This window comes from Crocuta crocuta, unplaced genomic scaffold, assembly GCF_008692635.1.
Source record: "Crocuta crocuta isolate KB4526 unplaced genomic scaffold, BGI_CrCroc_1.0 scaffold288, whole genome shotgun sequence".
NCBI lineage: Eukaryota > Metazoa > Chordata > Mammalia > Carnivora > Hyaenidae > Crocuta > Crocuta crocuta.
In genome coordinates this window covers 3,155,117-3,181,663 of record NW_027532607.1, presented here as the reverse complement: position 1 = coordinate 3,181,663, position 26,547 = coordinate 3,155,117, and the positions used below count along the sequence as shown (strand labels likewise).

General features: G+C 39.7%; 2 protein-coding genes across 4 annotated transcripts in view; one reads left to right on the top strand and one right to left on the bottom strand.

The window, feature by feature from the left end:
- Positions 1 to 17,609, bottom strand: part of CEP95 (centrosomal protein 95) — a 40,313-nt gene extending 22,704 nt beyond the window's left edge. The window contains exons 1-6 of one of the 3 annotated variants that reach the window (XM_077780277.1): positions 17,042 to 17,609; positions 15,440 to 15,568; positions 11,997 to 12,104; positions 8,748 to 8,858; positions 5,202 to 5,307; positions 3,228 to 3,343 (exon numbers count right to left, since the gene is read on the bottom strand). In XM_077780277.1, the coding sequence (XP_077636403.1) occupies positions 3,228 to 3,343; positions 5,202 to 5,307; positions 8,748 to 8,858; positions 11,997 to 12,104; positions 15,440 to 15,568; positions 17,042 to 17,060 (589 nt within the window). In that variant the 5' untranslated portion in view covers positions 17,061 to 17,609. The remainder of the gene's footprint in view (positions 1 to 3,227; positions 3,344 to 5,201; positions 5,308 to 8,747; positions 8,859 to 11,996; positions 12,105 to 15,439; positions 15,569 to 17,041) is intronic. The other 2 variants (XM_077780278.1, XM_077780279.1) reach the window with 2 other exon arrangements.
- Positions 17,610 to 17,770: 161 nt separating this feature from the next.
- DDX5 (DEAD-box helicase 5) lies at positions 17,771 to 24,338 on the top strand. Its single transcript, XM_077780445.1, has 13 exons — positions 17,771 to 17,919; positions 19,103 to 19,268; positions 19,620 to 19,716; positions 19,810 to 19,943; positions 20,062 to 20,127; positions 20,361 to 20,502; positions 20,587 to 20,747; positions 20,844 to 21,016; positions 21,387 to 21,497; positions 21,731 to 21,792; positions 21,871 to 21,930; positions 23,183 to 23,407; positions 23,632 to 24,338. Exons 1-13 carry the CDS (start codon positions 17,876 to 17,878, stop codon positions 24,033 to 24,035), a joined length of 1,845 nt encoding a protein of 614 aa, XP_077636571.1. The 5' UTR covers positions 17,771 to 17,875; the 3' UTR covers positions 24,036 to 24,338.
- The last annotated feature ends 2,209 nt before the right edge of the window (positions 24,339 to 26,547 follow it).

The window sequence follows — 26,547 nt, the reverse complement described above, 5'->3', positions numbered from 1 at the left end:
CCTGTCTGTAAGTAAAGAAATCAAAATGTTAACAGATTTTCTCTAGGTCAGAGGTTGGCAAACTATGGCCCAAGGTCCAAATCTGATTCAGCAACTTTTTTGCAAATAAAATGTGTTTTGTTTTTTGTTTAAGATTTTATTTTTAAGCAATCTCTACATCAAACATGGGGCTCAAACTCACAACTCTAGACCAAGAGTTGCACGCTCTACTGACTAAGCCAGCCAGGTGTGCCTGGCTTGGATTTAGTGGAACACACTCATACAAATAATTCAGGTGGCTGAATTGCAGAAATGCTGTTCTGTGGGTGTATCTCTGAGCTAGGAATCCTGGCTGATACCATAATAAAAAATTTATAGGTCAGATAGTTTTGTCTAATTTTTGAATGCTAAGTATTTAATCAGCTTTATAATGTTATTACATACAGAGCTACATTAAAATAGTTCTGAAATTGAGGGAATATCCACTTTGCTCCCTTAGAAATCTGTAATACATAAACTTGGCACAAACAAAACAGACTTATGACCCTCCCTTCTCTAAATGACTATTTATCCCTTTTTCAATTTAATGAAAGACTTCACAATAAACTTACTCCTCACTCTGAAGGTATGAGAATGCACCCTGAAAACTCACTGTTAGCAACATGGTTAACTGACATGATCACTAAAAACAGAAAATTCACCTTGCACAAATTCCATGAAATATATTTTAAAACACTGCGTATTTTAAAATTTCTGACGCTCATTTGATGTCTCTTAAAAACCAGCAAACATATCTTTTTATGCTCTCCTTTTCCACAATCCAGTGCAACAGGACCATTTTCATATCAAAATGTTTAAAATACATGAATCTCCCTCCATAACTTCCTATTTTACACGAAGAGCATCTAAGGTATAATGTTCAAAATTCGTAACATGATTCACAATTTCTCTACTACCTAAACTAAATTTGTCATCAGCTTGACTCCAGTCTAGTTCATTTTTGCCTGGGTCCATTTTTAATTCAGCTTCTTGGATGATCAAGAAACTCTGCTGTTTCTTTTTGATAAAATTTCTCCTAAAATCTCATGTTTAGTTAACATTTGGCAACTTTAATTTGTCAGAATGAAAGTGACACACTCAAATCTCCTTATAATTCTTACACCGTTATAGGATATACGGTTTTATTGCAAAAAGACTCTAAATTTGTCTACTGTAGGAATTAATAACTTAATTATGTATTTATAATAATAAATGCATATAACATTTCATAAATAAGGTGGAGCCCTGGGTAGAAAAAAAATGAGTGAAGACAGTCAAATGGTACAAATTTCCAGTTAAATAAGTCATGGAAATATAATATACAGCATGACTATAGTTAATACTGTACTGTAAGTTACTAAAAGAATAAATCTTAAAAGTTGTCATCACTATGGTGACAAATATTGGGACAGTCATTTCACGATATATGTAAACATAAAATCCTGAGATTGTGTATCTGAAACTAACATATGTTATATGTTAATTATATCCTCCTCCCCAAAAAACATTCGTAGCCCAGGAACTGAAGCCTAAGTTGGATGCCTGTGAATGAAAATGAGGACAGTTATCTAATGACTTAAATCCAAATATAAAAGGAAGTTACCTAGCCCTTAATGACATCAAATCAAAACACCTTAGCCTGGCTTTTCTCTCAACCTTTTCTCTTTTGCCTTAATTGCATTATAACCCAAATAGTTGAAATCTGAAAACAATTCACTTCTTACAGATGCAACCTTTCTACATGGTAGGTGCTGTCACAGAACACCATTTCNCCGCGAGATCATGACCTAAGCGAAAGTCGGACGCTTAACCGACTAAGCCACCCAGGCGCCCCACAGAACACCATTTCTAAAATCAGTCCCTTCCATCTTCTGTCAATCTATCTGACTCTCTTCCTTCGAGAAGCAATCTTTTCTTACCTTCAATTGACTCTGGTCATTGTTACTTTGCTCATCCCAGTGGCAAGTACATGTCTTTAGTCTACTGTCTAACCTTCCAGATTGAGGTTCTTTAAACATTAATTCCTTGTATTTCAGTGTCTATTCTTTGCAATCAAATGCTTAAAGGGATTTCACAGATGGTTTTGAAATTCTCCAATTTCACACGTTAAGAAACTATGACTCAAGAAAGATAAGGGCCTTGTCCAAAGTCACACAGCCAGTGGCCAAGTCTGGATGAGAATTTGGCCACTGGATTCCCAATTTAACATACTTAATACCTTTCCAGGATTCCTGTTCTTCCATAAAACAACAACAACAACAACAACAGAAAACTACCACAACTTATTTTGGGCCTGCTGTTTGAGAAGTTTTAGAATACTAAGGCAAATATGAAAAATTTTACTATATATTTCACTTATTTGTCTTACTTATTGACTGTCTCCATAAGTAGAATGCAAGCTCCATGAGGAAAGGGATTTGTGTCTATTTTGTTAACCACTATAACACCACTGCCTGGTGCAGGGAAGGCACTAAATATTTGCTGAATGAGTCCCATGTGGCTACTGGCCCTGAAACTCAGTTTATAAAATAGACATATTCAAAGTTACTATACAATGTGAGAATAGTATTACTAAAATAAGATGAGAAGGCCACAGTGTAGAAATAGAGCCTTAGAACCTGAGGCATATGGGGGAGGCTGGGCTTTGCCAGGAATACAAAGAAAAAAGAGCACCCCAGCAAAAGAAACACATGAAGGCAGAAAAGAGCATGACAACTAAGGTAGGCAGGAGAGGAAATGGGATGGAGGACAGCAAGGTGGGAGGCTCAAAATGGGCCTCAAAGATATTCAGGCTTCCTGTGTATAAGCAGCAGACTCTTGGAAATGTGGCCTGATGCCTGGGAGAAAAATTGCCACTGGCTATACAGACTTGTTGGTTGAAACCATGAAAAGAGTTATCCAGTTTAGGAAACTATACTTAGGGGATAATCTGAATGTCAGTAGACTATTAAGCTGCATCCAGAATTCTCTTCCCAGAGTATCAAGTCCCATGTATTACATGACAAACTTGCCCATGTGCCTGTAACTCCTACTTGTTTGATTTCAGGTAACTGTTCATATTTAGGTTAATCGTGGTACACTCTGGAAATTCAATTCCAATGTCGAGTTACAGATCTCTCTATTCTTCTCAACTATAAACATTTCTAAGTAGAACTTTTTTATTTTGATAGTTGTATGCCAAGTAACATATCTGAAGTTTAACTACTTACCATTACTTCTTAGAGAAAAGGTGTGTGCTGTGTCTCCGAGTCTAATTACTTCACCAGTGGATTCTGTTTCATCTCCATCCCAAGAGGGGCCCAAAGCCTCAGATGACAAGGAGCACCTGAAAAATTCCCGTACTTACTTGGGACCCAGCCTAACCACAGAGGGCCCTTCCTGACAAGAATCCTGATGAGAGTTTCTTTAAATAGCCTGCCTATGGGTATTCACTGCTCATTGCTATGTGCAGAAAAAGGGCAAGACACTCCCTTCTGCTGTTTATCACTTCTTGGTGCTTATCTACTTTGTTTTGACTCATACATGTATGGTGGAAATAGCTGTGCAGTAAGTGTCAAGGATTAAATGCACAGGAGAATACACACAGAGAATAAACACTGGATACTCTATGAGTATGGAGGTGGAATCTGGGTAGGATACGAATTTTGCATTAAATATCCTTGCACTGTTTCACTTTTACACTGTAAAAAAAAAAATTCTGGGGCGTCTGGGTGGCTTAGTCGGTTAAGCCTCCGACTTTCGCTTAGGTCATGATCTCGCGGTTCGTGGGTTCAAGCCCCGTGTCGGGCTCTGTGCTGACTGCCAGCTCAGAGCCTGGAGCCTGTTTCAGTCTGTGACTCCCTCTCTCTCTGACCCTCCCTGCTCACGCTGTCTCTCTCTCTCTCTCCTAGAAATAAATTTAAAAAAAAAAAAACATTAAAAAAAAATCTAATAATAAAAAATAAAGTCAGGAAATTAATCTCATGGTGGTCTCCTTTAAGACATGTTTTCCACAATGTACTATACCTAAACAGGAAGGTATTGCCTATGTCTTTCAAATCATGGCAAACTCCATAAAAAATGGAGAGTCATATTAGAAGTCATAGTATCATGTTCAACCTATAGTTAGAACTACCATCAAATCTGTAATGACATTATATTTTGTCTATAAAAGTCGCAAGTATTTTAAAACGCTGGTATTTGTTAATGAGTTAATGTTATGGATTCATGAGGGTGCAGTAACAAGCAATTTTAAACCGTCAGTGAGTGTATAAACTTCATGGCCTTTTGGGAAAGTAATCTGACAACTTTAAATAGGCTTATAGCATTCATACTCTTTGGATATAGCTTAAAAAATAAACAAAAGTATGTATCACATTTTTAAAAACTATTTAAAAACCCAGGAACAAGGGCGCCTGGGTGGCTCAGTTGGTTAAGCGTCTGACTTCAGCTCAGGTCATGATCTCGCGGTTCGTGGGTTCGAGCTCTGCGTCGGGCTGTGTGCTGACAGCTAGCTCCGAGCCTGGAGCCTGTTTCAGATCCTCTGTCTCCCTGTCTCCCTGACCCTCCCCTGCTCATGCTGTCACTATCTCTCTCTCAAAAATAAAACATTTTAAAAAATTTAAAAATATAAAAAAAACAAACAAACCCAGGAAGAGCCACCTCCACTATAGAGGAGTGGTTTAGCCAATTGTAAAGCACCCATATGGCCTGTTATGCAGCAATTAAAAATTATTACAAAGAATTTAACCACCTGGAAAAAGACTTGATATGTAAAATTTTTAAATGCGGGAAACAAAACTAAATAAATTATAAGGCTAACGCCAAAAAACACCCAAAACATTGTAAAAAAAGTAAAGTATAATAAAACATTAACAAGCCTTTGTTTAGTTCTGAATGGTAAGCTCATCTTTTTTTCCTGCCTTTTTTTTTTTCTCTGTACTTTTCAAGATTTCTACAGGGAACAGAAACTATTTTGATGAAAAATTTAAAAATATGCAGGTGCTTACTACTGAGAATTACGTATAGCCCAAGATTCTTAAAATTCTGTCAGGGAGATTTAAAATATGAGAAGATAGTAACATTTTCCAATCAGTTTGTTTTGTTTTTAGCTGCCATTCTGATATATTGTGTGCCATTTCAATTCTTAGTAGAAGGAAAATGCATAACTTGTTTTGATTAAATTCATAGACATTGAGTGCTACCTCCCAAAAGAAACCTTTTTCCATGATGATTTGGATTCCTTAGTACTTTCTGGCTCTTCTAAAGGTTCTCCTTGATGGAATTCTTTAAGACTCTGTCCAGTTTCACCTGTTTAGAATAGATAAAAACAATACCAAAAAAACCTCTAAGTGAATAATGCTATTTTTATATGGGGGTGGGTAGAGGCAAGAATACTTAAGGCACTCTCATCTTCTTGTGGTAAAACTGGGCTTTTGTGAACAGGAAATTAGAAAGAACCAAATCATCACCTGTGAAGACCATGTACTACTTAGGTAACAGAAGCAACATAAATGTTGCTTTAAAAGCAGGGTCTACAGTTGTATTAGCAACGTTTTATTTTTTAAGATAAATGTTAGGTTCATTTAACCTCCCTATTCAGTAAGGGATGTCTGAAACGAGCACTAGGTGTGGCTTCAGAACACGACTGTGTGAGCCCACCTCAAAGCTCCAAGATTACGCCTTCCTAGCCTAAGAGTTAGAGTACATCAAAGCTTGGCTGAAGTTTTCCTTCAGACTATCACTCTTTTTTTCAACTCAACATTTCTGAGGAATACACTTTCCCTAGTGTGTTTTTGCAGTAACACACTAGGGAAGTGATTTCAGAAGGTACATGGGTGAAACTTCCTATGATTCAGATTTACGCCTCTGTATATTCCCATCCCATTTCTAGAGATTCTCTGTTGGAACATCTACCTTCATTTTTTTCTATTTCTGTATTCAACAACCAACATTTTAATAACATTAGTTAACATTCACTGTGCACTGACTCTGAGCTAGGCTTGGAACTGAACTATTTATTTATATCTACTTACTCAATCATCACTATAGCCATGAAAGAATTTCACATGAGAAAACTGAGGCTCAGAGAGCTTCAAACAATGAGAGGCAGAACTTAGCATTGACGCAGAGTCTGCTTTCAAATCCCTGGTTCTTCAGTGGTAAGTTAATGATAATGCTAGCTCAGGTCCAGGAAAAAGCTGCTCTGTACACCTGATGTGACTCATGAGAATAAAGATTTACTTCCCATTATTAACTGGCATTTTGAAGAATCTGATCAGCTCCAGGTAATACTGCCATATCAACTTGGACCTTCAAAGATGAGAATCATACTTCAGAAAACACCATCTAACCAAGGTACTACTACACAGGGAGGCTCCTTCCGAGCAGCACTAAGCTCACCATATTCTACAGACCTCCCCTGGAAAGCTCCCTCCTCACCTCCTGCCTCCACATTTCACATTTAAATATCTCTCAGTTCTGTCCTCCTCTCTCCCTCCCCACTGCCCTATCCATGGTAAAGCCACTACCATCCCTCCTCTACCTGCAATCAAGCACTACATTTTAAAAACTGCTGCGGTCAGTGTAAAATTTCATATTAGCCAATTTCCACCAAAGGTAGTTTTCTACCTCTTAATCTTGCCGCTAAAATGACTAAACAGCCACCAAGCCTCAAAATAACTCCTAGGTAGCCTTGAATTAAGTAAGTTTCACATGTCTTTCACTGTCCCCCAGTTCTCCTATGTTTTTTACTGTTTAACAGTCCCCCCTTATCCATGGGGAATACATTCCAAGACCTCCAGAGGATGCCTGAAACCCCAGATAAAACTGAACTATATGTAATATATACTGTTTTTTACTATACATACATATCTATGATAAAGGTTAACTTCCAAATTATGCACATTAAGGTAGCTAATAAAAAAATAGAGCAGTTATAACAATATACTATAGCAAAAATTTATAGAAACGTGGTCTGTCAAAATATTTTATTGTACTGTACTCACCTGCTTATTGTGATGACGTGGGATGAGAAGATGCCTATGTGATGAGAGGAAGTGAGCTGAATGACACAGGCATTGTGCCATAGCATTAGGCTATTAATGACCTTCTGACAATATGTCAGGAGGATCGTCTGGCTTCTGGACCAAGGGTGACTGCGAGTTAACTGAAACTATGGAAAGCAAAACTGCATGTCTAGGGGGACTACTATATGCATTTATGGCTGTCTTCCTGGCTTAAGCCAGAAACTTAGGTTTCTTTGAGAGCAATAAACATGGCATGCAATTCTGAATCCTCCCAGAGTACCCAGGCTGCTACATAATTAACATATATTAAACACTCAAGTGTTTGAAATAAGAAATATCCCGTGGCAGTTTTTCCTTCCAGGCCATACCCACATATGCCTTTAAATCTTTTCACCAACAGTGATAAAAGGTAGAAGACTGTCATGAAAGATTTTAAGGTTAAGTTCAGATGTTATAATCACAAGAATGTGAGAAGAAGGAATGATGAGCCTACCCACATTTTTTGGTCTTCATTCATATTAGAATTTATGTTGCTTGTTACTGCTGCTGAAAACTTGTTGGATAACTTCACAATAGTAAATCCATTCTCACATGGGTCATATATTACTCCAACCATGACATATAGCATTATTCACTCAACCAATCTCAAATCGTTAAGACACATAGGTTCTTTATTTTTCTTTGCAATAACATTGCAATGAAGACCTTCAGGCACCTAACTTTCTTTTGTACTACACTACTTCCTTAGGAAAAATGCCTAGAAATGAGATATATTGAGCCAAAGATTACAAATAGCTCTTGCATACTGCTGATCCACTTTAACCATAAGCCTTTTGGAAAATAATATGACAATATTAATCTTTATAATTATCATTAAAAACCATAAAATCAAAATTTCACACAAAATATTGTCACAATTTGGGGAACTGGGTTACTCAAAGACTAAAATAAAATGTTCAGAGTGTCACAACCTAAACATAGGTTAAAGACAAAAATACTCATGGGCTCAGACCCTGGAGCCTTCAATTCTGTGTCTCCCTCTCTCTGCCCCACCCACCCACTTGCATTCTGCCTCTCTCTCTCTCTCAAAAATATACAAACATTAAAAAAAATTTCAAAAAATAGGGGTGCCTGGGTGGCTCAGTTATGCGTCTGACTTTGGCTCAGGTCATGATCTCATGGTCTGTGAGTTTGAGCCCTGCGCTGGGCTCTGTGCTGACAGCTTAGAGCGTAGAGCCTGCTTCAATTCTGTGTCTCCCTCTATCTGCCCCTCCCCCACTCTCATTCTCTCTCTCTCTCTCTCTCTCTCTCTCTCTCTCAAGAATAAACATTAAAAAAAATTTTAAAGACAAAAACACTCCAATTCTTTGTTAATGCTTTAGCAATATCCAAATTTATATCAAAAATAGCAGTTCTGACAGGAAATTTTGGAATAAGTCATTACATGCAATAATATGACAATAAGCAACTTTAATCAGAACTTAGCCTTCTTTATAGATTAGCATTAAAGTAATTTATAAGCAACATCCAAACTGACAAACCGCAAGATGACAGTCTACGATAGTTTTTTCCAAACACTTAGAACAGTTAAGAATTGAGATTCAGTTTACCAGGTATATATATTATTCTAATTCCTTTTAAGAAAAATAGGCAAAAGAAAAAAGGCAGAAAGGGACATACTGTAGAATATAAACCAAATCAAATTTCTATTCTTAAACTTACTTTTTTCATGAGAGGTCTCACTGATGTGTTCTGTAAGATACTCCAGCAACCCATCAAAGATTTCTAGCAGATTCTTAACAGATTCTTTATCTCCTTTCACTATATTTTCTCCTAAACACAGGATAAAAAGCTATTTAAAATATTAACCAAGAGACTGAAAGCCTCAAAATTTCAAAGTGAATATATCACTGTGTAACTACTGTTGAGATAAAAGAATGATAAACTAACTCAGGAAAATGAATAATATAATAAATATTAAAAACATGAAGGTCCTGATGCCTGAATTTGAAGAAACAAAGAGAGCAGTCAGGAATATAATGTTTGATAATTAGCATCATCCTTCCTTTACCAAAAGACAAAATAAGTAGACTTAACAAAACATCCTCTAGTAAGTCTTATACCAAAATATAAAGCATCTCAGCAGAACTTCATTAGGTTGGTGAAAAAAAATGGCAGGAGGCAACACGGTTTCAGATTGTGGGATCCTACTTCTAGCTGGTGGTTTGTTCTGAAGATAACAGCAGTCAAGTAATAAAAAAACAAAAAAACTTGTTGGGATACTTTCATCAGGAATTCCTCATTTTTTCTATTTGTTAACTCCTATTCATTTTGTATAGATCATGCCATTTTTTTAATTTAAAAACTGTCCATGTGGGATGCCTGGGTGGCTCAGTTAGTTAAGTGTCTGACTCTTGACTTCGGCTCAGGTCATGACCCCAGGGCTGTGGGATCAAGGCCTGTGTCAGGCTCTGTGCTGAGCATGGAAACCGCTTGAGAGTCTCTCTCCCTCTTCTTCTGCCCCTCCCCTGCTCACATTCAGGTGCTCTCTCTCTAAATAATAATAATAATTTTAAAAACTTGTCTATTCATACAAATTTCCAATTTTATATGACTTTGTATATACTTTATATAACAGTATAAAGTAACATTGTAATAGCGTCCTATGGTGGCAATAGGTAACTATACTTATTGTAGTGAGCACTGTGTAATACATAGAACTGTCCAATCACTATGTTGTATACCTGCAACAGATATAATTTTGTATGTCAACTATACTTCAATAATAAATTTTCGTAAAAACAATGGCTATGCATGGAAAATCCTTTTAATCTCACCTCAGGTCCAACTTTTCCAGCCTCATCTCCCACCACATCCACCTGACACTCAGAAGTAAATCTTCAAACAACTCCTAGCACAATACTTGCCCCATAATAAATTTTTAATAAATGGTAAATTGATATGTTGACAAGAAAGGACAAAAATATGGAAACTTAGCATGCTTAATGGACTCTGATCAACATCAGGTTGTTACAAGAATGTAACCTTTGAGACAGTTGGGTTGTCCTTTGGGCTATCATGCCTGCATTCTCATAAGTTCAAACCAATAAGGGAAAGGCAGAATGGAAATCTGATATTTGAGAGAATCTAGCCATTCAAAATTTAATTCATGATGCAAAACAAACCTAAACCAGAAATGTGATGTTTTACAAAATTACCAAATACAGACACAGTATTTGACAACTTTTTTTTGTTTAAAGCAAACAGAAATCTTAAACCTTATGTTTTTCTGGCTTAACAAGATACACAAGTATACCCCAAGGGCATACATAGAACTACTCAGTTGCCAAGATGGGGAGCATCCTCTGCCAACCCAGCAACTAAGACCGCCCACCAAAATGCAGTGCTTCACTGTAGAGAAAAAGTACTTTAAACAGCAAGAACACAAGGAGTAAAAACCTGTTTTGCAGTGTACTGGAGGAGGTAAGCAGTTCTGCAGCTTTTCCTGGGGTGGGTAAGAGTTGTTAGGAGCAGGTCTGCATTAAAAAGTTACATAAGCAGATACAACTATTCTATAGGAAGTTTAAAAAGCACAAATACCAGAAATTAGCCTAGTCAAGTGATAAAGCAATTCCGAGCTGCAAAAGAACAGGAAAACCCTTGTTATCCTCAAAATGAATGATCTCCAAACTAATTTACCATATTTACTCACCTAGAACTGCTCTGAAAAACTTAAGACAGAGTATTTTTGCAAAATTTGTTGTCAATGTCACATTGAGAGATGTAAGTGACCAATCCTGATTAATATTTATCTCCCTTAAGTATCAAAGAACAAACCAAGAGTGTAAGCCTTCTCTTAGTGATTCAAATGTAGCTTCAAACCCACAGATTCCCTCTCTTCCTTAGCTTGAAATAATTTACTGGAATAATCCTCATTTTCTACCTAGAATGCAGGGATTTATAAATATATTTGTTATATGTGGCTTTAAAATACAAGCATGATATACTTTATTTTGAAAAAAGGTTCAAAAACAATTTATAGTTTTATTTATTTTGAATAGAGAAAATACTCATTGGGTTTAAAATTCAGGGGCGCCTAGGCGGCTCGGTTGGTTGTGCATCCTCCTCCTGATTCCAGCTCAGGTCATGATCTCCTAGCCCTACCGCTGGGCTCTATACCAACAATGTGAAGCCTCCTTGGGATTCTCAAACTCTCTGCCTGTCCCCCATTCACGGTCTCTCTCTCTCTCTCAAAATAAATAAAACTCTAAAATATAAAATAAAATTCAAGAAGTGCAAAAGTTAATATAATGAAATCTCATCCCACCCTCATCCTGCAGCCCTGAAGTTCCTCTTATTGGAGGTAATTGGCATTAGAGGTTTCTTGCACATGCCTTCAGAAAGCCCTTCTGCAAGCAATCAACTGCGTATTTCCTCTCCTTAACCTTGTTTTACAAGCAGCACCCTTACTCTGCACATTATCATTGTAAGTACAGATTTTTCTGACATTTCTTATACTGGAGACTGTTCCACTAATATGGAACATGGTACATAATGAGTATCATCATTTTTTATAGTAGCAGAGGAACTCCCTGCACAGAGCTATCAGAACTTATTTAACCTGCTCCTATTTAATGGACATTAGATGTTGCTAATTTTTAGCTACTACAAAAAAGTACCATGTAAGCTTTAAAATAACAAAACAACAAAAAACATACCTTAAATTACCAGCCAGAATACTTACATCTCAGGCTCAGGTCCATCACACAGGCCCAAACTCAATGTTTGACTTTCTTAAAAAAGCTTTCAAGGATGGCTCCTTAACTCTACCAATTTGTCTTGGCTCAGTCTTGCCATTTGGTCTATTTCATAAGCTTACTCAATTTGGTTAACTAAACAATGTCTAGGACTCTACCCAACAAATTATTTTATTCAAATGCAAAATTATCTGATGGTTAAGTATATACCAACCTGTTATGTGAGACAAGCTGACTTGCAGGTAATCCAAGGCCAGTGAATCAATTACTGCTTGTACATTGTGAGCTTCATCCTCTTGACTCCTGGGAATAGCTATGAGGTCTGTAGAAAAAAAGCTACATAATTTTTCATCTGATGGTCCAAGTTTTCATCTGTCTCTGAGCAGACTTCTGAGTCAGGTTAAGTGCTACAAAAGTAAGCTCTACCCAACCAGAACAGGCTATAAAATACAGATAAAGCTAACAGAACCTGAATTCCACACAGAATATCCTTTACTGGTTGGATACTTAGTCAATCAACATATATATGAACATACACTATAATAAGCACCATGCTACAGAAAGAGGTCCCTAAATTCAAGAAGTTGCTAATACTCTAATAAGGGAAACAATGAAGTAAGACTTTAACCCATAACCGCGGGCTGCTTTCCATGAGAGAGAAAAAAAAAAACAAAAAAACAAAAAAAACAAAAACCAGGTATGAGAGTTCTTAGGTCTTGTGAAGGTAGCCTGGTAGGAATTAATGGCATAATGATTTAATAGGTCAGTATATAACAGCACTTGGTGGCTTAGTTGGTTAAGCGTATGACTCCTAATTTTGGCTCAGATCATGATCTCAGGACTTCTAAGATGGCATGGAGCCTGCTTGGGATTCTCTCTCCCTCTTTCTCTCTCTCTGCCCTTCCCCAACTCATGCATGCACTCTCTCTGTCTCAAAATAAGTAAAAATAGAGGCACCTGGGTGGCTCAGGTGGTTAAGTGTCCAACTCTTGATTTTGGTTCAGGACATATCTTGTAGTTCCTGGGATTGAGCCCTGAATCTTTGGATTCTCTCTTTTCCTCTCTCTGCCCCTCCCCAGGGCATGTGTGCCCTCTCTCTCAAAATAAATAAATAAACTTGCACCAAAAACTGTAAAATACCTAGGAATAATTCTAACCAAAGAAGTGAAAATGTATACAATGAAAACTATAGAAAGCTTATGAAAGAAATTGAAGACATAAAAAAACGGAAAAAGATTCCATGCTCCTGGATAAGAATATTGTTAAAATGTCAATACTACCCAAAGCAATTTACATACNGTATGATACTGGCACAAAAAGACACTCAGATCAATGGAACAGAATAGAGAACCCAGAAATGGACACAAATGTATGGCCGATTAATCTTTGACAAAGCAGGCAATAATATCCAATGAAATAAAAACAGTCTCTTCAGCAAGTGGTGCTGGAAAAAATGGACAGCAACATGCAGAAAAATGAACCTGGACCACTTTCTTACACCATACACACAAATAAACTCAAAATGGATGAAAGACCTAAATGAAAGACAGGAAACCACCAAAATCCTGGAGGAGAAAGGAAGCAAAAATCTCTTTGACCTTGGCCGCAGCAACTTCTTATTCAACATGCCTCCAGAGGCAAGGGAAACAAAAGCAAAAATGAACTACTGGGACCTCATCAAAATAAAAGCCTTCTGCACATCAAAGGAAACAATCAGCAAAACTAAAAGGAAGCCAATGGAATGGGAGAAGATATTTGTAAATGACATTATTAGATAAAGGGTTAGTATCCAAAATCTATAAAAAACTTATCAGACTTAGCACCCAAAAACCAAATAATCCAGTAAAGAAATGGGCAAAAGACATGAATAGACACTTCTCCAAAGACATCCGGATGGGAAACAGACACATGAAAAAATGCTCAACACCACTCATCATCAGGGAAATACAAATCAAAACCACAATGAGTTACCACCTCACACCTATCAGAACGGCTAACATTGACAACTCAGGCAACAACAGATGTTGACAAGGATGCAGAGAAAGAGGCTCTCTTTTGCACTGCTGGTAGGAATGCAAACTGGTGTAGCCATTCTGGAAAACAGTATGGAGGCTCCTCAAAAAATTAAAAATAGAACTACTCTATGACCAAGCAATTGCACTACTAGGTGTTTATCCAAGGGATACAGGTGTGCTATTTCGAAGGGGCACACGCACCCAATGTTTATAGCAGTGCTATCGACAATAGCCAAAGTACAGAAAGAGCCCAAATGTCTATCAATGGATGAATGAATAAAGATGTGGTGTATATATACAATGAGGTATTACTTAGCAATCAGAAAGAATGAAATCTTGCCATTTTCAACTACATGGAAGGAACTAGAGGGTATTATGCTAAGTGAAATTAGAGAAAGACAAATATCATATGACTTCACTCGTGAGGACTTTAAGATACAAAACAGATGAACATAAGGGATGGGAAGCAAAAATAATATAAAAACAGGGAGGAAAACAAAACATAAGAGACTCTTAAACAGAAAGAACAGAGGGTTGCTGGAGGAGTTGTGGGAGGGCGGGATGGGCTAAATGGGTAAGGGGCATTAAGGAATCTACTGCTGTAATCATTATTACACTATATGCTAACTAACTTGGATGTAAATTAAAAAATAAAACTTACTTTGAAATGCAAGTAAACATAAAAAAAATAAATAAACTTTGAAAAAATAAAAAGTCAGTAGAGACCAGAGTGAGGAAAGATTTTAACACTGATTCATATTTGGAGTTTCTCCTTGGGCACTGAGGAAGATGAATATTTTGGGGAAGGAAGAAAAAAAGTAGGTTATTTTGTTTTTTAAGTTTTTCTTTTAAGTGTATTTTGAGAGAAAGAAAGAGAGAGGGAGCGAGCAGGGAAGGAAAAGAGAGAGAGAGGGGCAGAGAGAGCATCCCAAGCAGGCTCCATGCTGTCAGCACAGAGCCTGATGTAAGGCTCGAACTCACAAACCTTGAGATCATGACTGCAGCCAAAATCAAGAGTCAGATGTTCAACCAACTAAGAAACCCAGGTACCCTGAAAAAAGTATTTTAAAAGGCTGGTCTAATAACTACAGGCCTCTATGCTGAAAAGAAAGTTCAGACTAGCATCAAAGATACCAGCTAGAGGCCATCTTCATTATTCCAAGTGATGAGGGCACTAACTCATGGTAACCGTGGGAAAGGAAAAGAGACTCACAGAGCTTTAATACTAATAGTTATAAACTACAGAAGCAGAGACATTACAGATCCATGGATAAGAACTCGAAGATACTTAACCAGGGATGCAGTACAAACATCAATTTGTATCCATAATATTGTTAAGTAACAGGACCCAATGAGTTTCCAAGTTCTACTCAATTTTAGAACTTTTGAAGGTATATACACAGAAAAGGTGTGACTTTCACACCTGAGGCATGATTTACACAATAATGACCAAGACCACTCAAACTGATTTGAACAAGGCTGTTACTATTTGTGGGTCTTTATTATGGTAATGAATGCAAAATAACATGTAAACAAAGAGAAAATTCAAGATTTTATAAATGCCATAGGTTCTAACGGAAGGCACTCGAAACTCCTGGCCTAAGATATAGTCCCTATTACTCCCACTTTTTAGGACCCTTACCTGGTACCTTTTCTCCCAAAATGGATTGATAAAGAGCAATAAAAACATTAGCATCACAATCTTCCAGTTCTCGTATCCTCAGATGTATGTGACATTTCAAAAGAAGGTTATTGGCAACGGTTATCCACTCTGTTAGGAAAGGAAAAAGATTAGCCCCTAAATAGCAAAAGTCAACCCCACAAAAGATACATTTAATGAAGTAGAAGATAAGAAATTGGATTATTATAGATGTTCAAAGGCCCTCCAAGGCAGGATTTTTGAAAATACCTATTTAATTTCTTGGGATGACTTCCAGAGTGCTAGAATTTCAATGTAGTCAAAACTATGGTGTAAATCCAATTTCTACTGCTGTAAGCTAAAGTTCTAAATTATTTACCCTTTTCTTATTTTACAAGCCACACAAAGCTGTTTTTATTTAAAACATACTTATAAGTAAACGGGATATTATGTCATAAACAAGACACTTAGTTAATGATAGTCCGAGGCTCCAGAAACTAATTAACGAATGCTGCTTCAAATTCCCAATAGCGTTTAGTCATGTTTTTACCCAATTATCTTGTGCAAGTCAGAATTTCTCTGGTGCCCAAATAGGCTGATTAACGTAGGCTGTTAAGAATGAAGTAATGACACTAACGCTACAACATTTGTTAGTTTTTCTTTAATGAATAAGAAATAAAACATAGGAAATACATTGAAATGTCCCTAAATTCAGAGCTCGCACATTGCTAACGCTGAAGTTTCCTGTGTGCCACCCTAACCCACCCGTAGGAATTACAGTAACGTTTTTTCAAGGGTTTCTCGATTTAGAAAGCTTGAAATATTGACTCCCTGATAGAATGAGTAACTAAGCAAAAAGTTCTTTTACTCTGTATCTGACGTGCTCAGCAGGTTCTAGAAATGTGTCTGTGTGTTCAAGGCACATTATGTCCCTCTTCCCAAACAAATGAGAGCCAGTATCTTCCAAGCATCACTTTATCTCCCTCTCCCCGTGCCCAGTTCTCGCAGCTGCCCAAACCCTAGGGGTTTTTAAGTTTGAACGCGGTCCGGAAGAAAAGGATGAAGGCGTCCAAGGCAACGCAATCAACTCGCTTTTCAAAAGCGGTTGCTAGACAAAACCGGTGACTTCAGAGAGCACCGAAGAGAAAAATCCACCACCATTCTACTTTAGCAAGGGCATTAACATCTTAAGAGTGCCGTTCCCCAAAAGTTCAATGCACACGCAGGTACGGCCTCAGTCCCCACAATTCAAGCAGCAGAGAGCACGCTGACAGTGGCTGGATTCCCGAGAATCCAAGTGCCAGGCGGACGCTTTCTGCTTTCTGACTGTCCTTTTTGCAGCCAGGCTGCAGGCATGCTGCGGCCCCCGCCACAGGGTCCTTCTCTTCACACCCCAAAATCGCGCTCCATGGCCACTAAGCGGACCGAGCGCGGGGCTAAGAGACCCACAGAACCCGCCGACCACGACGGGGTGTCTGTGACGAGCCCCGTCGACAGGCCAGACCAGTGAGGCCAGCCGGAGGACTCGAGATAAAAGGAGCAGGGGCGTTCGGGGATTTAAACGGTTTCAGTCCAAACACACTCGGGCTCCGGGCCGAGACTCACCAGCCTCTGAGCCGGCCATGTCACGGAGGCAGGTCGCCGCTGGACTCCCAACTGGGCGCGCGGTGGACGGCGTCCTGGAAGGGCCGAACTGCGCAGACGCAGCGCCGTGGTGCGGGAACGAAACGAAAGGGCTGGGGGTGAAAGAGGGTGGGACGTTAAAACGGCTTCTCGCTGTTGATTGGTCATCACAGGAGAACTTCCTTTCGCAGCACGCGCCGAGGCGGCGGTTTGTGGGCTCTAGGTACCATTCTCCGCAGGCAAGATCCCGCTGAGGGATTCTAAGGTGGGTGGGTTTGACAGGCCGCGTCACCCAGCGGCCCAGGCTGCTCTCCCCGGGGCATTAGTACGGAACTTCCGGTGAGATTTTTTCGTTTCGTATTCCTCCGCCGACTCCCACTGGGGAAGTAGTGCGGTCCGCTTGCCCGATGGGCGGGAGCAGCCACGTGACAAAGTCTGGCTCCGCCTTCCCGTCTCATTTGGTTAGGGGCGTGAGGGCTCTTTGGAGACGTAAACATCTCCAAGTGGGCTGAGTGGGTTGGCCTGTGCTGGCCATTTTGTTGGGTAGGCTGAGCTTGGAAAAAGGTCGTGGTGGCTCCCTTGAGGTGTTGAAAGACGAGAAAAAGGTAAAGAAGAGAGTGTAGGCTGAGGCATCTCAGTGTGGGGTGGGTCCAGCCATGAAATGGGCCCTAAACCGGCGATTGCGAGGGAGGGGCGGCGGGGGGNCTCCGCCGCCCCCGCCCCCGCAAGGCTTTGCTATCGACAAAGCCACTTGCCGCGACTCGTCGCACCCGATTCTCTCCACTTCGTTCCCCGCCAACCGCAACCATTGACGCCATGTCGGGTTATTCGAGTGACCGAGACCGCGGCCGGGATCGAGGGTGAGTGTGGGAACGGACTTGTCAGGCCCGGCAGTGGGGGATGGGAGGCCGATGAAGGTGGCGGCGGGCGGGGGCGACGGGAACTTGGTTTTCTCGGCCTGTTCGTAGGCTTTTCCGACCGAAGTCTTGCGCCATTTTGATATTTTTCAAAAACAGATCGAAAGCTGTTTCTTTGTTAACGGTATTTAAACTCGCCTTTTGTCGGCGCGGGGGGTGCGGGTGTCGAGGCTTCCCCGGCGATTGAGCAGCCGTTGGGAGGATTCGGGGGAGCGTATTTCGAGGGGGAGGAAAGCGTGACGCTTCCAGGAGGATGAAGTCGCCACTATTAGGTGCAGTCCTTCGAGAAATGGTGTAGGGGCCCTGGGATTTCTATGGGAGCCGAGGACCTCGCCTCCGAACCCATTAATGCGACAGGGGTAGAAGGGTGGCCGGCGCCGCGGGAATCCGCCATGTGGTTGGGTCGCGGATACAAAATGCCGGCGTCGGACATGGCGGCGGCGCCTTTGTTACCCCGCCCGGCGGAGGAGCTCAAAATGGCAGCGTCGAGAAAATGTGGCGCAGAGAGAAATGCGAGACAAAGGGGGAAGCGCCGCCCCAGCGGGAACGCCGCCCGGTCCGGGACTCCTCCCCCGGTAGTTGCCAGCTCCTCCTCCTCTTTTTCTTTGCATTATATAATTTTGCTATCAGAATCGGGAGCCCTCACGCGGGATACCCCCAATTCGATTGGCTTGCGTCAGTGTCCCTGAGACCACCGTCCTTGTTCTGTTCTCATTGCCGGTGTTGTCCCGTTATTCCTTAAAATCAAAGCTGCTTTGCTTGGAAACAGCTGATAAATAGCATCGCTGTTAAGCTCCTCCCTTGTATTGTCTAAGCTCACGGGAAAGGCTAGTAACCATAAGCTGTTGTCTATCTTTGTAATCTGAACTTCGGGTGTTTGGGCAGCCAGTTTCCGACCTGCTGTATCCCCTGGCTGTTGACTTGGCCTCAGTAGTGTGTACTTGGGACAACGGGAAGTGAGAAGAGATGGTGCTAATTGTGGCTTTTGAGAGCATGACCATCACCAAGGGCAGTGCTAAGTCTGAAAACTGTAAAAGTCACTTACCTTTAGGTGTGCTAAAGGATGAGAAGTCTGTATGTAAATTACTATGTAGAGGTTTGGAAACGTAATTCTTTTTTTCCCCAGGTTTGGTGCGCCTCGATTTGGGGGAAGTAGGGCAGGGCCCCTATCTGGAAAGAAGTTTGGAAACCCTGGGGAAAAACTAGTCAAAAAGAAGTGGAATCTTGATGAGCTGCCGAAATTTGAGAAGAATTTCTATCAAGAGCACCCTGATCTGGCTAGGCGCACGGCAGTGAGTAATTTCACATGGTTTCTTTAGGCTGTAATTCAATAATGTCTTAAAGTCAAGCCTGAATAGAGAGGCCTTGGAAATGACCAAATTAAGGGAAATTCACACTTTTATGGTAGTTAAGAAAGAGGTGGTACTTTTAAACACAGGTGGCTTGGAATTTTTCTGTTTAGAATGGTTAAGTATAACCACAATAGGTGAATCTTGTGCTGTGTAGGGTTTCTGTATATGGATACAGGTTTAAAATTGTCCCATTAAGGTTTGTTAATCATTTAAAAAGTTAGGGGCCTGCTGACTTGCATACTAGTGAAGGTTGTCATGGTACTTAGTAGATCATTAAAATTTGTTTTATAGCAAGAGGTGGAGACATACAGAAGGAGTAAGGAAATTACGGTTAGAGGTCACAACTGCCCAAAGCCAGTTCTGAATTTTTATGAAGCAAACTTCCCTGGTAAGTGCTAGTTTTGAGCCTCTCCCCCCCATGCTTTATTCCCATTTTTTCTGGCTTCACTAATTTTTACTGAATAATTGTTGCTAATTATAGCTAACGTAATGGATGTCATCGCAAGGCAGAATTTTACTGAACCCACTGCTATTCAAGCTCAGGGATGGCCCGTAGCTCTAAGTGGATTGGATATGGTTGGAGTAGCACAGACTGGATCTGGGAAAACATTGTCTGTAAGTTTCGGATAACTCTTGTGTTTTTACTTGGTGATAATGCATGCTAGAGAAAATGAATTGGGAATATAAAAAAACTAGAAGCTTTAACTTAATTGCTGTTATCTCTCCCTCATAGTATTTGCTGCCTGCTATCGTCCACATCAATCATCAGCCATTCCTAGAGAGAGGTGATGGGCCTATTGTAAGTATATGTAGTTTCATTAGTTTTTGCATAGGAGTATAACAGAGGTTTGTAGCGAATTATTTCATGTAGCAAACTCCGGGTTTTACATGGAGACATTAGTTGTCTTAACTTGGTTGGAGACAAAGCTGCCTTTATAGCATACATCCGTTACCTGCCAGTGTAATGCCAGTAACTTTAAAATTCGGATCCCAGATTCTGTTAAAATCTGCTCTGCTTTGTGTTTCTCTTAGTGCTTGGTGCTGGCACCAACTCGGGAACTGGCCCAACAAGTACAGCAAGTAGCTGCTGAATACTGTAGAGCATGTCGCTTGAAGTCCACTTGTATCTATGGTGGTGCTCCCAAGGGACCACAAATTCGTGATTTGGAGAGAGGCATGTAACAAAACTATATTTGTCACTGTTGGGCCTAGAGCTTCTACAGTATATGCTGTAGTTACATCATGTGTTTAATTGAAGGTGTGGAAATCTGTATTGCAACACCCGGAAGACTGATTGACTTTTTGGAGTGCGGGAAAACCAATCTGAGAAGAACCACCTACCTTGTCCTTGATGAAGCAGATAGGATGCTTGATATGGGCTTTGAACCCCAAATAAGGAAGATTGTGGATCAGATAAGAGTAAGTTAAGTTAGCTTTTAAAAACGTTTTCTTTTCAAACTTGGTGCAAAATTTTTTCTTAGGATACAATGGTTTCTTTAATCCAAAATTTTTTAGCCTGATAGGCAAACCCTAATGTGGAGTGCAACTTGGCCAAAAGAAGTAAGACAGCTTGCTGAAGATTTCCTGAAAGACTACATTCATATAAACATTGGTGCACTAGAACTGAGTGCAAATCACAATATTCTTCAGATTGTGGATGTATGTCATGATGTAGAAAAGGATGAAAAGTAAGTTTTCTGTAGAAGTATTGTTCTCAAAACGTTGCTGTACAAATGCAGGAGTTAACTGTTTCAGAGGTTATCATAAAAGTGACTTTCAGTTGGGTGGAATGTAGATGTGTTCGTTTAAAATTAGTCTGTCAGTCCTTGTGAAAAATATTTTCCTTCATTCACATAATTGGTTATCACTATATAGCAAAGAAAGTTAAGGAACTCGTACTTTGTGGTTTAAGGCCCTAGGATAGAATTGCTTGATAAATGTTTAAGCAGGTGTTTTAACTTGTATAGCCATGTAAATTGAAGTTAGTGATTCACTGACCATGAATATGTGCCCGTAACCGTGGACTTGTTATTAAAATTCACAATTTGTTTTTCTAAGACTTATTCGTCTCATGGAAGAGATCATGAGTGAGAAGGAGAATAAAACCATTGTTTTTGTCGAAACCAAAAGAAGATGTGATGAGCTTACTAGAAAAATGAGGAGAGACGGGTATGTGGGCTTCTTCATTGAAGCAGGTGTATAAGAGCTGAGTTTATAGAGGGAGAGGCAAATAGATCGAAAGTAATAGATTTGAGTTTTGTGGATGGCAACTATATCAGGTGTAAATGAAACTATGTAAATCAGGTAAAATTAAAGGAAATTTGTGGCTAGATACTTAGCCAGTAGACTAAAATTTGTCAGGCTTTAAATGTGAGCCTACTAACAATTTTTCTTTGATGTAGGTGGCCCGCCATGGGTATCCATGGTGATAAGAGTCAGCAAGAACGTGACTGGGTTCTAAATGGTAAGTCAAATGAAAAGAAAGTTTTTTTCTCAAAGCCTGTAATTCTCAGGTTATTGAAGATAGTTTTCTCTTTTACAGAATTTAAACATGGAAAAGCTCCTATTCTGATTGCTACAGATGTGGCCTCCAGAGGGCTAGGTTAGTAAAAACTCGAATTCATGGCTTGGTTTCCCAGAAGATCTCCATATAATTTTTTTTAAAGAAAGTTTATTGCTTTCTTTAACCTCTGCATTTTTTCTAAGTTTTTTTCATATAAAGGTGCAGTCTTTGTGGCAAGGCCTAGGCATGACAATCGGAGGACTCGAGGGGGATGGAGGACTAGTGATCGGCTGGCTGCTTCCAGTCGATTAGAGAGGTGAAAAGCTGAAAGTGTGCCAGTAATCTTCAAAAGGCAGAACATACCACCTCTGCCCCGTAAACTGTTCTCTCCGGGGGAAAAAAATGGAAGTTACCCTCACAGTTCACTGCCGTGGTATTTCTTCTGTCCCATGCTTTGCATGACTGCCATGGTACAGCATTGTTTCAAACTGTTGACTGTGATCTGTGGGTCTTTGAGTTTCAGTGAGTTTGCTGAAATGTTGAAGAACTATTTCCAAACTTCAATGTTCAATGAAATTTTTGTTCAAGTTTGAAATGGAGAGAGCAGCTTTAAAAGGTACTAAGCCTTTTACAAATTGGTGAGTACTGGCACATGAGATCTAGAGCAGGAGCAACTTCTCACACTTAGTCAGTGGGAAAAGAAAGCAGTGCTTTCAAAGTTCCTCCCTCACCTACACAGTAGTCGTCATGTCGAGACCTGCCAGAGAGAGACACATTCTCAAGTGAATCCTGGCTTCTTGGAAGCGCTTGCCTAGACGAGACACAGTGCATAAAAACAACTTTTGGGGGACAGGTATGTTTTTCTTGCAGCTGCGGTTGTAAGGTCTTGGCAAGACAAGCAGTGTGGCCAGAATTTTGAACTTCTGATGAGTGTGTAATGCAAAGGACCATGTACATTTTTGTTTAAAGGTCCTCAAAATGAACACATGAAGAGGTTGCTGTGAACCTTTAAGTGGCCCTACTGCGCAGAAGCATTCAGATGTCACTTGATGATCTGTAAGGGGACTTGCTGGTTTGGGACTGTGTTAGAGAATACACATCCTATTGACAGGCTCTCTATCCTTGGGTGGGTAATGAGACATCCAGGTAGATGGTGTGTGCTTTTTTTTTTTTTTTCCCCTCTCCAACTTCAATGGTATTCCTACAGGGAATGGATAACCATTTTAACTGTATTTTTTGCAGCCCGTACCTTCTTGGGAGTACAATTGTCTAACTTTTTATTTTTGGTCTGGCTGTTGTGGTGTGCAAAACTCCGTACATTGCTATTTTGCCACACTGCAACACCTTACAGATGTGGAAGATGTGAAATTTGTCATCAATTATGACTACCCTAACTCCTCAGAGGATTATATTCATCGAATTGGAAGAACTGCTCGCAGTACCAAAACAGGCACAGCATACACTTTCTTTACACCTAATAACATAAAGCAAGTGAGCGACCTTATCTCTGTGCTTCGTGAAGCAAATCAAGCAATTAATCCCAAGTTGCTTCAGTTGGTGGAAGACAGAGGTTCAGGTAAGACCTGCCTTCATTAAGAAATGTTGGTGATTTGGGGTCACGTGATGGTCTCTACAAATCCATTTAAATGGGATTGGCGGGTGAGTAAAATCTTATATATGAAACTGAGAAACATTTCGCATGTAGAGTGAATAGAGCTACCTGCTGCGTAATTCCTTGTGTGTTAGTAATGATTTGTGTCATGGAAATAATCAGCTCGCAATTATTTTTTTTCTTGACAGGTCGTTCCAGGGGTAGAGGAGGCATGAAGGATGACCGTCGGGACAGATATTCTGCGGGCAAAAGGGGTGGATTTAATACCTTTAGAGACAGGGAAAATTATGACAGAGGTTACTCTAGTCTGCTTAAGAGAGATTTTGGGGCAAAAACTCAGAATGGTGTTTACAGTGCTGCAAATTACACCAATGGGAGCTTTGGAAGTAATTTTGTGTCTGCTGGTATACAGACCAGTTTTAGGACTGGTAATCCAACAGGGACTTACCAGAACGGTTATGATAGCACTCAGCAATATGGAAGTAATGTTCCAAATATGCACAATGGTATGAACCAACAGGCATATGCATATCCTGCTACTGCAGCTGCACCTATGATTGGTTACCCAATGCCAACAGGATATTCTCAATAAGACTTTAGAAGTATATGTAAATGTCTGTTTTTCATAATTGCTCTTTATATTGTGTGTTATCAAACAAGATAGTTATTTAAGAAACCTGGGAAATGCAGAAATGACTGCAGTGCAGCAGTAATTATGGTGCACTTTTTCGCTATTTAAGTTGGATATTTCTCTACATTCCTGAAACAATTTTTAGGTTTTTTTTGTACTAGAAAATGCAGGCAGTGTTTTCACAAAAGTAAATGTACAGTGATTTGAAATACAATAAATGAAGGCAACGCATGGCCTTCCAATAAAAACTATTTGAAGACTGAATTAAGTGGAAATTGTACTTTATTTTACGTATCTAATGTCATGTAAAACTGCTTTTAGATGGTCTGTTTTTTTAACCATAACTAAATTGACTGCTCCTTTCCATAATTTTAAGTTTGGGAAGTGGGGAGATCAGAAGGCCTTCCTTAAAATGATCTATTTATACTGTAAGAAATAAAAGGAGTTTAAATTCATAATTCTAGGCAAAATTGCATAAAGGCTTTCTGTAAGTACCTCATCAGGTGAGTCATTTAATAGCTTGTTAGCAGAACGGTAGTGAGATTAAAATATAAAATAACCAACTGTGTAGCCCCCCCTTCAAAGTGCTTCATATGAGAGCAACATGGAGGACTTCATTCTTTGCAAAACTATCGTTTGAAAAGTTCTGAGTAACTTGCTTTTTCAGAAGTCCCTTCTTGCTCTTGGCTATACTGTGAGTTAATTGAAGCGGTGAACAAAGACGACTTTACACCTTTTAAGACGTTTGGCTAAGAGCTAAGTTTCAGTTTATATAGATTGTAGTTTTCAGGCTCTTGGGGCTCTTAACTAGTTACACGGGGAATCATGAATAGCTTTCCAATAATTCAGGGAATTCTAAAGGACTTCAAACTAGAGGATCTATTCATCTTCAAACAAAAATCCTGTTGAAGTTAATAGTTACTAAGAGGAGGCAACATAACCAAAAGCACAGTGACTATTGTACAAGTCCTCTTGTTAACGGTCGACATGGGTTTTTATTGCTAGGAAGGTCAGGGGAGGAGGGGTGGTGGTTTTAGATTTAATTTTGACTCACTTCTAATTTCAATATGACTAGAAATAGGTCTGAATGTCTTCCCAGACAGTCTTGGTATTTGTTCCTTTTTGTCAGGAGAGGAGAGGTCTTAATGAGACTTCATTTAAATTTTGATTATTAAACAGGCTTTAATTGGTGTCAATGCCTTATCTCTAAAATGTAAAAACTAGAATTTGCTTGGGGTGGGGGATAGGGATTGGTATTTTTAGGACTAATACATTGAAAACTGATTCGCCTCTCCAGTAACTGAACAGTTTTCAATAGCATGGTTAGTCAAATTCATTATGACTTTTAACTTAAGCTTTTGGGGTAGGTTGGAGTATTTATTACATATTTTACTGTTTAATGTCTAACGGCCTTTTAATTTGTAAACATTTATTGAAATGATTGTGGGGCTGTGGAAAACATTTACCTATTTACCTTTGAAGTAAGTTTTAAGACAGTCCACTTTTTAGCATGTGTGTTGTGTCCAGCCTGTGGTTGTCTGAACTAATAAATGTGATTTTTCTCCCCATTCTCGCTTTTTTTTTATTTGTGTATAGGCCTTTTCCCTGGTGTGTTTCCTGAATGGAAAACACGTTGATAGAGCCCAGCTTTGCAATTCTTGTAATAGAATGACAAGCAGTACAGTCTTTAATGTACATGTGCTTGTATGGAATGATATTCTGAGCTTTTGATAAATTTTAACTGTTGTTAGGTTAATTCAACGGCCAAGTCGTCGTACCCTCCTTTCACAAACTGCCCTTTGGTGTAGTATAGTGGAATCTAGGAGCTTGTTTCTCTCTTAACCCAGATTAATCTTTAAAGGTTACCCTAACTGCTTTAAGGGAAGCTAGAAGCAGTAGTTGTGGGCTTTTGAAAGCAACGATTTTCCTCAGTGGGCAGTGGCACATTTCCACTATTTAGGCAATGTGGAAATGAAAATTGTGGTCACAAGTGGCTGCTAGGTAATCCTGGACCGGTCTTAAAAGAAGTAATCACATACTCTTATTCTTTGATGGACCAAAACTTGCCTCTACACGCAGTGGTTATCCGTGTGCCTTCACATTCAACTGGAGCCTTTGTTTAAAAGGTCGCAGGGCCTCTCCGTTTCCAAAAAACCCAGGGGGTGCAGGCACTGCTGTCCTAGGACTCCCTTCTGCCCAACATGTGAAGGGGTAGTACCCCTTTGCGGTCACGCAACCCCAACCCCCGAGAGCAGAGAACTTTCTGGGGGTAGGTAGGTACCAAGGCAGCAGCATTTACAAGGAGTTACAACAAAGGCCTGGGTCTCTAAGCCACCGTAAAGGACCATGACCTAGTCAACCGGTTTACGCGAAGGCCTAAGGTGAAAAGGTGTATTTAAATGGCGATTTGGCGAACACCTAAGTATTTTTTTTATGTGATTTGCAAAAAACTTCAGAAGCAAAGCTGAACTGC

Bases quoted from the DNA above. Each gene is read 5' to 3' on its own strand.
- DDX5 (XM_077780445.1), top strand. From the start codon at position 17,876: ATGTCGGGTTATTCGAGTGACCGAGACCGCGGCCGGGATCGAGG. The intron at 17,920-19,102 runs GTGAGTGTGGGA...TTTTTTCCCCAG, and splicing joins GACCGCGGCCGGGATCGAGG to GTTTGGTGCGCCTCGATTTG. The intron at 20,128-20,360 runs GTAAGTATATGT...TGTTTCTCTTAG, and splicing joins AGAGAGGTGATGGGCCTATT to TGCTTGGTGCTGGCACCAAC.